Genomic DNA, 14,686 nt, shown 5'->3' with positions numbered 1-14,686 from the left:
GTTGTTTTTTTAATTGAAGATAAGAGGAAGAGAAAATAAAAATTTTGTTCACTAAAAAAAAATGTAATTTGAAAAATAGCCATCGTATGTGGGGCATGAAGGAGAGTGGGATGCATCAGAGATGGCACCAGGCTTCTGAATCTAGATGGCTAGAAAAGGGTGGTTCCCCCAGGAAATTTAGACCTCATTTGTAGATGTTATACATTTAGTTCCAAAGGCTAGTCAGTGTCATGTTCTCAGTCCGTCATGGGGAAGTAGCAGGATAGAGGGCAGAGACAGTTCCCATCTAGAACCTGGAGATTGGAGTTTGAGCCCTGCTTTGCTGCTTGTGAGCTTCCTAACTGAAGGCAGGACCTTGGTTTCTTTACTTGTAACATGGGGTTAAGACCAGCCTTTCCTGAAGCACAGGGTTATTTTAAACCTCATATCAAATAATGTCTATAAAAGTGCTTGGAAGTGTAATACATTTTATTTATGTAGTACTTAGTTATGTCACTGCCTGAGATTTAAGACTCTTGTAGCCAGTATGGGCTTGGGAATGGGAGATAAGGCTCATGGCATGAAATTTAGCCTTACTAACAAACTACTCTTAACAGAACTGGGTCAGAGCTAGAGAACTGTAGCTTGCAGACATGCCAGTGGTAAAATCTCTTCTGCTTCTGGCTTTTTAAGAGTCATAAGAAGGGGGCAGCTGGGTGGCTTCAGTGGATTTAGAGCCAGGCCCAGAGATGGGAGGTCCTGAGTTTAAATCTGGCCTCAGACACTTCCTAGCTATGTGACCCTGGGCAAGTCACTTGACCCCCATTGCCAGTCTTCTGCCTTAGAACCAATAGCTAGTATTAATTCTAAGATAGCAGGCTTAGAGATGGGAAGACCTAGGTTCAAATCTGGGAGGTCTTAGTTTAAATCTGGCTGCAGACACCACTTAGCCCCCATTTGCTAGCCTTTACTCTTTTGCCTTAGAACCAATACACAGTATTGATTCTAAGATGGAAAGTAAGGGTTTAAAAAAGAAAAAGTCATAAGTAGAAGGGGCAGCTGGGTGGCTCAGTGGATAGAAACCCAGTCCTAGAGATGGGAAGACCTGGGTTCAAATGTGACCTCAGACACTTCCTAGCTGTGTGATGCTGGGCAAGTCACTTAGCCCCCATTGCCCAGCTCTTACAGCTCTTCTGCCTTGGAACCAATACACAGTATTAATTCTAAGATGGAAGGTAAGGGATTAAAAAAAAGGGAATACATAGAACTGGAAAGTTTTCAATAATAATTGAATTTAGCATAGGTGGGCATTTTATTTCTAAATGCTACAAATTAAATTTCTTCATAACTATATGTTCCTTCCTGATGAAGGCTGGAAATATACCAGTCATAGCCTAGCCTGTTTCAGTTCTGTCCAGAAGAATCCTGGTTCTAAGGCAGACCTGAATCATTCAGTGAATGTTTTGAAGGCCTCTACTGTCAGGTCACAGCTGGACTCCCTGGGAAAAAATAAGCTACACCCACACCTGTGGCAAGTCCTTGTCATATACAAGGTGCCATGAGAAAGCCAAGGAGGAAGAAATGATTTTCATGATCAAGGGCCCCATAATTAGAATGATTTAACTGAGAGAATCCCAGCACGTTCAGGCGCAAAAAAAGAGGGCAAATGACCTGCTTAAAGTCAGATAGCCAAAAGAGATGCAAAGAGGAAACTAGAACCGAATCCTCTTGGCCTGCCCTTCACTGGGCTTTCCAGGACATTGGGGGGGGGGGGGGGAAGGAGGGGGTCTCCCCAGAAGTGTGGGTTTGTGTGTAATGAGTACCTGTCCATTGCTGTTCAATAGCACGAATGTGTGCATCTGTAAACTTCCAGTAATGTGCCAGCTTCTTCCAGTCGTTGTGCTTGAGGTATTTGGTGGCTAAGCGCCACATTACTGAGCGGATATGCTGCGTTTCCACCCCATGATCCTGCTTAAAGGTTAAGGGTTTCATAGCCCAAGAGTCAGGGTCGGTTCTGAGGTTGTCCTGCAGTGGCAGAATAGAAGCCGATGATGTGAAAAGTGCAAAGAGCCTGTCAGGAGGAAATCACGGGACAAGAGTCTGCTTGGCCAAAAGAGAACTGTTTAGAAGCGATCTGCTGAGAGCCCCAACCCTCTGTGTTGGGGAGGTTGACGCCAGTCATGGGACTGCAGTCACTGGGGGCTCCACACTTCATCTACTACAGCATCTTCTACCTCCTTGCCTCCAAGGTGTGATGTAAGGGGGCCTGGGAAGACCTGGTATGTGAATTCTTTCTGGGATATCCCTGCCAATGGCTATCTAGCTTGTTTGTGCCGAATACTCCAGTAAGAGGGAATTTATGACACCTCATCAGATCACATAAATTTCCTAACATTTTAAATAGAAGAGCTTTTGAAGGAAAACAGATAACCTAAATGAAAAGTTTCTTGGGAAGAGTGAAGCATTGGGAAATGAAAGTAATGTAAAAATTCAATAAAATATTTATTAAAGGAAAATAGGGATAAGTTTAGTCTGTTTATGTCTTTAATTTTTTTTTTTGCCAAAAGGAATGTCATCCTAATAGTGGTTGATATTTACATGAGACTTTGATGTTTGCAAAGCCCTTTATGAAAAACTACAGGTGTTATCCCCATTTTACAGATTAGGATATAGAGGTTTGAGAGACTTAAGGTTAGTCAGCTCCTGGAATGTCAGAGGATCTCTCTCTCTCTCTCACCATCTCTCCTCTCAGTCTCTCACCTATTCCTTCATGAGGGTCCTGGATTAGCTTGAGGCTGGAATCCACCCCAAAAAAGAGGCTTCATGAGATAGGAAGTGGCTTATTTTCAAGATGGTCTTGTCATTGATCCCATTGATGGGATCAATTTATTTTTACGATCCCTTGATGACTTGACCATAGACAATCTTTTGTCCTCTGAAGCTCTATAAAATGAGGGTGATACTTATAGTCCTTATTTCTGATCGCTGTCTTCTAAGCTCTCTCAGTAGACTGACTACACTTCCAGTCCCTACTTTTCTGCCTCAGCTGCCCTGATTTTCAAACCTGTTACCTACTTAACAGTAGATAATAGAGTGAAGCACTGACAGTTCTAATTTACCTTGTCTAACCTCAGTGGCATCCATCCCATCAGCACATTTCGTTCATTCAAGGCAGTTTATATAAGAGGGAGGAGGAGTGAGTGTAGTTGGTGGCCTTTTCCATTTCCTCTCTCTCTTTCCTATCTATCATCTTCCCCCACCACTCAGAGGCAGTCCTGGCTGATGGTCACCTGTGGCCAGGTTCCATCTTAAAACCTAATTCATGTCATCCTCTATCCCCTCACAATGGGGACTTTTCCTACCTGTTCCCATTTGTAAAATCGATCTGCTTTTATGATCATATCTGCTAAGCTGACATGGTTGCTACGGGCAGCAACATCTAGTGATGTTTTTCCTTGCTAGAATTAAGAGGAAAGAATAAGCAGCATTAATAAAACACATATTTACATAAATTGAAGATGTGAGATTATTTTTGCTATACCCTATAAAACCCCTTTCCCCAAAAGGGTAGCATTTCTTTCCTTATACTAAAGGATAGAAAACAGGAGGCTTTTTAGGTATGATATTGGATGTTAAACATTTTTCGAAAATAAGAATACTTCCTATTTATAAGGAAGTTGTATACCACTTAAAGACTTCAATAAAATTTTCCCTTACAAGCAAGCCTCTTTGATATCACAATGTAAGTTATCTTTTTGCAAAAGGGAAAAATGGAATCAGAGATTTGAAGCAACTTCACCAAAGTCACAGAGCTAATAAGTAAAAATATGATGTCAATAATGATGCATCCACAAAATCCTGTGTGGCTTGTAATTTCAAAATAATAGCATTTATATGGAGCCTATGGTGTGCTAGGCACTGGTAAGCACATTACAAATATAACATTTGATCCTCACAACAATCCCTGGGAGGGAGCTGTTCTTTTTATTCGGATTTTACAGTTGAGGAAAATAAGGCAGGCTAAGTAACTTGCCCAGGATCACACAATTAGTGTCTAAGGCTGAATTTGAACTCAAGCCCATTGTGCCACCTAGCTGTCAAAAGGCTACACTGTGAGTAATTTGAACAGGTCATTCCTGAGTACTGGGACACCTCAAATCTTTGTGTATTTCCCAGGGTATTTGCTTTCTCTAACCTGAGGCTTCTAGACTTTGCTTACTCCTCCTTGGGGACAGCCACCAAGAGTGTTTAAGATGATCACCCTAGTGCAAATATCAATAATATGGAAATAGGTCTTGATCAAAGACATGTAAAACTGAGTGGAATTGTGCGTCGGCTATGGGAGGGGGTGGGAGGAGTGGAGAAAAAGAACATAAATCATTTAACCATGGAAAAATATTCTAAATTAATTATTTTTTAAATAATGTTTCAGATGTTAAATAGTTTTTGAATTTTGAAAATTTTTTTGCCAATTATATGTAACAAATTTACATACAAATTTTCCTAAGTTATATGATTGAACTTCTCCCCTCCCTCCTTTCCTTCCCCCTCCCAATGTTGGCAGGTGATTCATTCTGGTTTCTGATGTTTTCCTACTCTTCCCCTCCACTCTGCCATATGACTTAGGGTCTTTATCACACAATTTAGCACTAACATTTCACTATATGCTATCTTACTTTGTTATTTAGTATATGTATGAATGACCCTGAGCCAATCCCTTAACTTAGCCTTGGTTCTCTAGGTTAGAGTCAGTGGCCTCTAGATTCTTTCCAATTCTAAATCTGATCCCACAACATTTTCTGACTAAATAGTAAACTCCTCAAAGCCAGGGACAGGACCGCGCCTCACTGCCAGGTTATACAATGGAGGTTTAGTAATGCTTCTATGTTCGTGTTTAGACGGAGTCACTCCAAGGGTACGGAAAACTATTAAAATTGCCCCAGATTCCAAGGGATGTGATACTAGATGTCATTGGAAATGTACAGTGACTCACCGAGGCAGCAGGCAGACCAGCGGGTCTTAAGCCTATTACAGAGATTCTCTTCAAGGAACTTAAATATTTTTTGTCATTTATCGTTTATCTTACATACTTCGATAACTATTTGAATAGAACTGGCATCCTCTGTCATTGTACATATTTTACTTTCTGCGTTTAAACTCTCTATGAGAACGGGTCCAGGACACAAAGATGACTAAAAGTTCTAACCTATCTCGACTCTCCCCGTCCTACAGACTGCTGCGTGTGGTTCCATCCAGCAGGGCTGCCCTTGTTAGTCATTTAAATTCTATTTCAGTGGTATCCAAAGAGGTCCACAGACCAGGCTTTCACAACTCCCTATATGGATAGCTGGACCTAAATAATTCCTGCCAGGGATTGCACAGAGATGCACACTCCAGGAAACATAGCTCATGGCAGCAGTAAGGGGCTAATGCATTAATTGCAAAACCGAGGAGGGGCAGCTAGGTAGCACAGTAGATAAGAGTTCCAGGACTGAAGTGGGAGAGATCTGGGTTCAAATCTGGAGCTGGACAAATTACTTGACCCTGATTGCCTAGCCCTTGCTGCTCTTCTGTCTTAGAACAGATAATAACACAGAAGGCAAGGATTAACAAAATAACAGGGCTGAGTGTGGCATTAGGGGTGGAGAGGGGAATCCACCTTATCTGTCAAATTTAAGTTCACTCCTGCGATGAGGATCATTTCCGCTATGTCTTGTCTCGAGTTCTCAGCAGCAATGTGAAGTGGCGTCTGGTGCCTCTGTGTGAGATAATAATTTGAACAAAAGGAAATTATATTCAAAGTAAAAGCCATTAAACATGGGAGATAGTGACTAGAGGAGTGAAATGGTCCAGCCAAGCACTGGGGCCTGAACTAAGGAAGCCATTAGGTGCTGGGGGTTTTTAAATCACTCCTCATTGGGCTAGCTGAAAGAAATTTCCAAGTTAGGTAAAAAAATTTTTTTTGGATTAGTGGGAAGGTGTTTATTTAAACTTTTTTTTTTTCAATTACATGTAGAAATGATTTTTATAAACAATTGTTATCCGACATTTTGAGATTCAAATTCTCTCTATCCCCTCCACCTTCCCGAGGCAGTATGTAGCCCAATAGAGGTTATTACAGTACCATCATGCTGTACATATTCCCATGTTTCGGGAAGGTTTTTAGCAGGAGCCCCCATACACCAAGTACCTTTGGTCCCAACACCTTCTCCCACTGCAAGATTTAAGTCCCTGGGATCAGAATGTGTTCTTGCTGGCTTCCTATGGATAGCTACAGAGATGTGACTAGAACAAGGCCCTCGAGCATCTGGCCTGGTTGATAAAGTAAACAATGATTACCCAAATGGAACAAACCATTCCACTTTCAAATTAAAGGAATTGCACTTCCCCATTTCACTCCTAATGACCCACAGCAGAGGGCCCAAGAGTCAGAAATCATGTTTACAACTGAGCAAACATTTTAATGCTAGTCATTTTTCCTCCAAAAAATCACTTGAAATTGGATTTTGGCTGAGATTTCTCAAATGGGGAGAGATGTGGGAAGGAGAGAAAATAGAATGTTTTACTCATGGAAACAAAATTTATCCCCCCCTCCCCAAAAAAAGGGGGAAAAAATCACTCCCAAGTGTAAATTTTAGATTTACTCCACCCTGTTTAGTCTTTAGAATTTTAGCAAACGAATGTATACACCCCCACTTAAGGATTAAGTGTGGGGGAGGAAGGTCTATGACCTGCATGTGTTAGCAAGTGACAAATCAAACAACTTACCCCCTGGGCCATCCAAAGTCAAGTTTAAGCCACCATTGGCACATGTGAAACACAGGAAGTGATGTAAAGAACTGCCTTTATATTTTGTGTCACTTCCTGTGAGAGGGACTTGGCAGTGGAACTTGACCATGGAGGAGCTTCAGCATGAGACCGCAGACCGCTTCCCTTAGACTATGTGAGTTCAAGGCTTACTCCCCTTTCCTTGGCTTTTCTGGAGGCAACGGCCTCTGAACTCCTGCTGGGTTCAGACCAGGCCAGGGCAACTATCCTTCCCTTTTTCTCTCTCTCATTCTTAATTTCTTCCTTCTGTTGTAAATAAACTACCATAAAATTCCATTCTGGCTTGAGTATTTCACTGGGATTTAGAATTTAAATCCCTGGCGACCAACTAAAAATATATATTCAGTCCAACCACAAATTTACCCCAAACACAAGACAGAGTCATTCTATTAAGCAACAAACCTTCATATTTCAAATATTATTCCAAATATCAAATACTATTCTAAATAGTAAAATCATTTAGCATCTGCCATGGATTGCCCTGCGAAAAGCTTACATTGTCGGTGACATCGAGGTTGATTTCTGCCTTGATGAGGAGCTTGACTAGGGAAGGGAAGTTGTTCAGCACTGCGATGTGGATCGGACATGCACTTTGCTGTGAAGAAATGGCATTGGTGAGCCTAGAACTCTGAAGGAGCTTACAAATCACCACTGGCTTTTGGGGAGGGCACTGACAGCCCTGACCACCCAGGTGGCTTAAGACATTAGCAACTATAGTGGGTGGCTCAGTGGAGTGAGAGCCAGGCCTAGAAATGGGAGGTCTTGGGTTCAAATTTGACCACAGATACTTCCTAGCTGTGTGATTCTGAGCAAGTCACTTAACCCTATTTGCTTAGCCCTATCTTGGAAACCTGCATTTAGTATGGATTCTAAGATAGAATGTTAAAAAAAAAAAGATAATAGCAACACTAGTGGCAGCTGGGTAGCACAGAGGATAGAGAGCTAGGCTTGGAGTCGGGAGGACTTGGATTCAAATATGACCTCAGACCCTTCCTAACTGTGTGGTTCTGGGCAAGTCATTGCCTAGCCCTTACTTTTCTGCCTAGAAACCTGTAATTAGTATCCATTCTAAGACAAGGTTTAAAAAAAAAAGGCATAAGCAGCACTTAAATGTGAAGCTCTTGGGCTCTCTCCTTTCCTAAATCCGGACATTTTGCATTTGTTACGCTTTTACTCTATGCTAAGCACTGTTAGGTTCTGCAGATACAAGGCAAAAATGAAAGAGCTCCAGACTTCAAGGGCCTTAAGGTCTACTGAGGAAAAAGCAGTGTGAACACAGATAAGGAAAGAGAGACTGACTTCAGAGTCACAGGGAAAGTGCTACGTCATAAGCCATTAGATTGCACTAATGTGAATAGAAAACTGGGCCGGGAATTAGGGAGACCCAAGTTCAAATCCAGCCTCAGACCCTTCAGAGCTGTATGATCCTAGGCAAGTCACTTAACCGTTGTCTGCCTCAGTTTCCTCAACTGTAAAATGAGACTAATGAGAGCTCCTACCTCCTAAAGTTGGGGGAAATCAAATAATAATTATAAAACACTTAGCATGGTTGACTTCATAAAAGTGAAACACTATGTAAAGGGCTTTGCTCATTTTAAAGCCCTTTATAAATAATTATTTCTCCCTCATAAAATGAAGGAGTTGGGCTAGAAATACTCTCTAAGGTCCCAACCCCATGGAAAGATGGAGCATCTAGATTTCTCAACAAGATTTCCTGCATTATGGCAACCGGTCCAGTCCATGATACTGACATAACCCCGACAGCATAATGTCGGCCTGAAATCTGCATTGGGAAATGAATTGTGGCTTTGGAAAGCCGTTCTACTTAAAAATTATATTGTGCAACTCTGGATGACTTCAAAGAAATCCTTTTCAAAATCACAAAAGGCTCATAATTGGATTTGTAATCACATTAATTTGCTCATTAAATAAATGAGTCATTTGTTACTGGCAAAAAAAATGCCAACAGCATATAAGATTTTTTTTTTAACCCTTCCTTCTTAGAATCAATACTGTGTCTTGGTTCCAAGGCAGAAGAGTGGTAAAGAGCAAGGCAATGGGGGTCAAGTGACTTCCCCAGGGTCACACAGCTGGGAAGTGTCTGAGGCCAGATTTGAACCCAGGACCTCCCATCTCTGGACCTGGCTCTCCATCTATTAAACTGCCCAGCTTCCCCCAGCATATAAGATTTTTAAGTAAAAAAAAAAAAGCAAGCATATGACTTACATGATTTACGGCATCTACACTGATTCCAGCATCAATGAGGACTTGAGCGATGTCATCAAAGCCGTGGAGGGCAGCATAGTGAAGACAATTCATTTGTTTCTAATGGAAATATCAGAAATGCAACGTGATTCCTTACCTGAGGATTCGGAGCTCCTAGATCTAGGCTAGGTCATGTTTTCTACTTGAAGGAAGCTCCTTCCCAACCCTTCAGGTGCTGGTGTGGTGCCTTCCTCCTGAGCGCACATCCTGTCTGCTGTGAGTACATACGTGTGTGGGTGAGTGTGTGTGTACGCGTGCGTGTGTGGGTGCTCGGAGGGGGGGGCTGTTTTTATAAACTTTTCTTTAGATCCAGCCTTTAGCACGGTTCTGAGTTAGAGCAAGCGCTCTGCGGATGCCCACTGGCCCATGGGAAGCTCGGATGACATCTTCCCTAATCCTCAAATCTCCCCCAGCATCTGGACTTGTTCAGTCATTGGGGCCTGTCTTTTCTAGGCAAAGATTCTAGAGAGGTTTGCCATTTCCTTCTCCTCGAAAGGGAGGCAAATAGGGTTAAGTGACTGCCAGGGTCCCACAGCCAGGAAGTGTCTGAGGCCAGACTTGAACTCCCAGAGAGGAGTCTTTGAGGCCAGGCCTGGAGCGCTATCCATTGCACCACCAAGGCTTGTGGATTGGCTCATTGACTCGGTCTTCAGTGCCCTGCCCGTTCTCAGGGGCTCAGACAGAGCCGTAGGCCGGGGTCCCCCTCTCTGAGTCCTCATCTCCCTCCTGCCTGGTGCTCTCTGCAGTCTGTGCCACTCCTCCATGTTCATCACATCAAGCATGCAGACCCCAGTGTGGACCAGGAGGGATGAGATGCTGTAATGCCCCCTGAGATCCACAGGCTTCCGCCAAAAGGCCCTATAAGGACCCCGGGGTTCTCCCATCATGGATGGTGGGGGACCTGGGATCATGGCCATCTGATCCCTCGCTCCCCCCATTTTACAGGTGATGAAACTAAAGCTCAAGGGTGTTCTGAAGGGCTTGCCCAGAATCACCCACGTGTAAACACTGGAGGTGGATGGAGTGCTGGACCTTGGACGTGGAGGGACTTGAATTCCAATTCTACTGCACATGGCTTAGCAGTAGAACCTTGGGCAAGTCACTGAACTTTTGTGTCTCCGCTTACTTGTGGGCTTCCACCCTTAGCTCTACGGCCCGTGATTTGAAACAAGATCCTCCCCCTTGAGAGCCGCTCAACTGAAACGGAGAGGTGAAGAGGCTGCTTGGCGGGCAGCACGTAGCTATCAAGGAGTGGAGCCGGGATTTGAACTGTAGTTTTCGGAACCCAAATTTAAAGCAGCCAGTTTGGCTCTAGGACCTAGCGCTCCCGGAGTCACGTTCCTCCTCCCGGAGATGGTCATTGGCCCTGTCCCAGGAAGAGTCAGCCCCGCGGCTTCCACCCAGAGACTCCTGGGGGCATCCTGGCAGCATTCCGCCCACCATCCCGAGGGAGCCTGGGACAGGCATCCTAGATAGCCCCAAGCCCTACGGACCCACCCCGACCCCAGAGTCCCCAGACAGTCACGTGGGGACTACTTCCTCCTACGGCTCCCACAGTCCGCATCTCGTGACTGCTCATGTGAATCGGATTAGGCATGAGAAGCCCAGGGGAAAGAATGCCACTTTTGTTTGTCACAGGGCTTTGGCTCCCATCTTGCTTTTGTCAATCAGTAAGCATTTATTAAGTGCCAACTATGTGCCGGGCACCCTCATAACCTGTGTGCCGCTGGACAAATCCCGACCCCCTCCGGGCCTCAGTTTCCTTATCTGTGAAATGAGGGCGTTGGACCGGATAGTCCATTCCAACAGCAAATCTTCCGTCCTGTGTTATCCCAGGTTTCCCATCAAGCACCCCCTTCATTTGGATGGCCCTCGCTTGTTAAAGTGGCCTCGGGACAGCGAATGACTGGGATTAGAGGGACTCCCAGAACTGGATCAGAGGAGGTCGTGAGGCACGTGACAGTTTCCCAGCAGCCAAATGGGCAGGTTGGATCACCTGAGTCTGTGCGTTGACCTTGCTGCCTGCCTGAATCAGGCGCTGCACACAGTCCAAGTGGCCTCCCTCAGCCGCCATGTGCAGTGCGGTGAAGCCTTCCTGAAACGCAGAGCAGAGTTGGGGGCAGCATGTCACCGAGGGCAGAGATCCAGCCTTGCAACCAGAACGACCTAAGCAGGTCGCTCTATTGCAAATAGGAGTAACATGGAAATGGGTTTTGAACACTGATACATGTTGTGGGGTGTAGAGGTAAACCCCTGGGGTTCGGCCCTTTCGCAAGAATGCAGAACCCGGAAACTTAGCTTAAAAGTAAAGAGAGATTTATTAGTAATGTTGACTTTTTGGCCAGCAAGACAGCATGAGTGGAACAAGTGGAGATGTGACTCTAGAGCAAGGGGTTGGGGGAGTTAGCCTGAGGGCTTGGGGATGGTTCTCCTGATTTGGAGGATGAATGAATGGGGTGTGTCTCTGTCCATATCAATTCAATGGGCAATCAAAGGACAGTAATCTCCAAGGTCAGGTGTTTGGGGTTGGGAGTCTTGAGAGCAGAGGAATTTCCCTGATAATAGTTTGCCTGAGTTTCTGGGGTACTATGCCATGCCAATGCATATATAACCTAGTGGAATTGTCTGTCAGCCCCAGGAGGGGGGAGGGAAGAGTGGAGAGAGAGAACCTGAATTATGGAACCATGGGAAAATATTCTAAATAAATAAATAAAATAAAAATAGAAAGGAACAACACCTTCCTAGGACAGGAGCTTCTTATACTAAGGCCATTACAACTCTCAGTCCTTATTTCCAATTAAAATACTCCTCACCTCCAATGATTTAACACTAAGTCTCTACTCTGAATAGACAAATCCCCTCACTGTCCCATGCATCTGTCCCTGCCCTCCTCCCTCCTCTTTGCTTATCCAAGCCCTACTGTGCTTTCATGGGCCAGCTCAAGTCCCCCCTCCCCAAGAAAGCATTCCCTGAACCCTCAGGCCAGAAGGATCATCTCAGGGTCCTCTGACACTGATTTTTCTATTAGAATACCCAACTGGGGGCAGCTGGGTGACTCAGTGGATTCAGAGCTAGGCCTGGAGCCAAGAGATCCTAGGTTCAAATTTGACCTAGCTGTATGACCTTGGGCAAGTCACTTAACCCCCATTGCCTACCCCTTATCTCTCTTCTGCCTTGGAACCAATACATAGTATTGATTCTAAGATGGAAGGTAAGGGTTTTAAAAAAATAAGAATACCCAACTAATTTTTAATTAATTACTAAATTTCCTATTTAATTAATTAAGTTATTTATATCAGGCTTAGATATAGTCTAACTGTATGACCCTGGACAAGTCACTTAACCTCTGTTGGCCTCCATTTCCTCATCTATAAAATGGGGATAATAATACTTCCCAGGGTTGTGAGGATCCAGTGTCATAATAATTGTAACGTGCTTAGCACAATAACTGGTACATAGTAAGTACAATGTAAATGTTAATTATAATTAATTATTATTATTACCAAAGCAAAACTGTCACTGCCTTTGAAGAAATATTAGATTAGCATATCATATTAAGAGGCTTAGTATTTTTTTCAAACCCTTATTTTCTGTTTTAGAATTGATTCTAAGTATTGGTTCTAAGGCGGAAGAACAGTAAGGGAATAGGCAAACAAGGTTACATGACTTGCCCAGGGTCACACAGCTAGGAAGTATCTGAGGTAACATTTGAACCCAGGACTTCCCATGAGACTTAGTATTCTAGTAAAGGATAGAGAAACCTAAATAGCCAATTGAGTGGGAGCGGAATGCTTTGGATACCTAATGAAATCGGAGACCTGAAGCCTGGTCCCTGTCTTGGGAAACTGAGGCTTCAGACTGACCGCAGGGCAAGGGGGAAGAGCAGAGATCACAGCAAGTGTCCTGACTTACTGCATTTTTCTCTTCTAGGTCCAGTCCAATCTCTATAATCCTCTGGAGCACAGCAGAATGGCCGCTCTTTGCTGCCAAATGGAGGGCCGTGTTCCCTGCCTGCAAAGAGACACCAGTTTAGATGCAGATGGGGAATGGGCAAGTGAGAAGTTCCACAGGCTAACCAAGGAATTCAAGACCTTAAATCAAGGGAACTTCCTTAAAAGCCACCTAGTCCTGTACCCGTTTTATAGAGAGGTCACCCTGGGCCGGATCTGGGGCCCCCGGCGTTATTGCATGCCCCTTATCTCCTGAAGCTCAAGGCTCTCCGTAAAACAAGGAGATTTGTATTTGTACCTTCTCAGGGTCTCAGGAAAGGGCTTTGTCAACCTCCAAGCACCACAGACATTTGAGCTTTTATGTTTATAGATAGTTCGATGGGAATATTTTGTTTGGATAGCACCAACATTTCCCAAGGGTTCTCCTCCATCCCTCTTGCTTCCTACGAGCTGTCTCCACATAACAGAGAAGACAATTTTTAAAAACTTCCTGTTTCAGTGGATTGAGAGCCAGGTCTAGAGATGAAAGGTCCTGGGTTCAAATCTAGCCTCAGACACTCCCTATCTGTATGACCCTGGGCAAGTCACCTCACCCCCATTGCCTAGCCCTTACCACTCTTCTACCTTAGAACTAATACACAATATTGATTGCAAGATGGACGGTGAGGGTTTAAATAATAATAATAATAATGTTTCAGCAAAAATCACGGTATCGAGAAGCATCTGGGTGGCACAGTGGATAGGGTGCCACATCTGGAGGCACCCTCAGGAGGGCCTCCCAGATACTTCCTGTGGTGTGACCCTGAGCAAGTGGCCTAAGGCGGTTGGCCTACCCTTTGCCCTTCTGGTTTGGAGACAGAAACTAAGACAAAAGCCCAAGGGGTCAGGAACAGGCTGAGGCACCCTCCTGACCTCCCCCTCAGCCAGAAGGGGGCAGGGAGCCGCCCTCTCCTGTCTCCTCTTTGAGGCCAACATTGTCATTATGATTTGTCGCGTCCAATTTCAGTCCTTTTGGGTTTTCGCTCATTCTGTGGTTCGCCGTGTGTGTCGCTTTCCTGAGTCTGCTTGTGTCACTTTGCATCCATTCAGAGCCGTCTCCCCCTCCTCTGTTTATGTGCCACGTATAAAACATGGGAATGCATGCAGTATAACACACGTGAATACAGTGTGTACTATTCACACGATACAGCACGTGTCCAACGTACATTCTGTGTGCAGGCGTGTGTATGTGTGGCAACACACATGTACATGAATGGACCAAAGTGTGCATCTGGCCCGGAGTCAGGAAGACGTCTCTTCCTGGGTTCAAAGCTGACCTCAGATATATCGCAGCTGTTTATGATTCTGAGAAAGCCACTTGACCCCCATTGCCCAGCCCTTACTGCTCTTCTGCCCTGGAACCAATACCTAGTAGTCATTCCAAGAGGGAAAGTAATAAGGGGTTTCAAAACAACGACAATAACAACAACAAGCCGTGAGAACATCAGCAGTGGGAGAAAAAGGATCAGCGCCGTCTCATCGAAATCCTAAAGTCTTACCCTCGCAAGGAAACGTAGATGCCAATCAGCCCAACCACCCGCCCAGTCCAGGAATGCCTTCTACAACAGAGGCTCTTAACCTGCGGGCCCTGAACTGATTTTTCATTCGTTCATTTTATTTCAATA

At 44.4% G+C, this 14,686-nt stretch overlaps 1 protein-coding gene across 2 annotated transcripts in view; it reads right to left on the bottom strand.

Annotated features, from left to right (window-relative positions):
• Nucleotides 1-14,686, bottom strand: part of ANKDD1A (ankyrin repeat and death domain containing 1A) — a 46,343-nt gene that overhangs the window by 4,316 nt on the left and 27,341 nt on the right. For both annotated transcript variants that reach the window (XM_056808493.1, XM_007479570.3), the window contains exons 7-13: nt 12,985-13,083; nt 11,069-11,167; nt 9,034-9,132; nt 7,304-7,402; nt 5,639-5,737; nt 3,342-3,437; nt 1,803-2,004 (exon numbers count right to left, since the gene is read on the bottom strand). In XM_056808493.1, the coding sequence (XP_056664471.1) occupies nt 1,803-2,004; nt 3,342-3,437; nt 5,639-5,737; nt 7,304-7,402; nt 9,034-9,132; nt 11,069-11,167; nt 12,985-13,083 (793 nt within the window). The remainder of the gene's footprint in view (nt 1-1,802; nt 2,005-3,341; nt 3,438-5,638; nt 5,738-7,303; nt 7,403-9,033; nt 9,133-11,068; nt 11,168-12,984; nt 13,084-14,686) is intronic.

Source organism: Monodelphis domestica, chromosome 1 (genome assembly GCF_027887165.1).
Source record: "Monodelphis domestica isolate mMonDom1 chromosome 1, mMonDom1.pri, whole genome shotgun sequence".
Lineage (NCBI taxonomy): Eukaryota > Metazoa > Chordata > Mammalia > Didelphimorphia > Didelphidae > Monodelphis > Monodelphis domestica.
The sequence above is the reverse complement of the archived record's forward strand: the minus strand, read 5'-3'. Positions and strand labels throughout refer to the sequence as shown.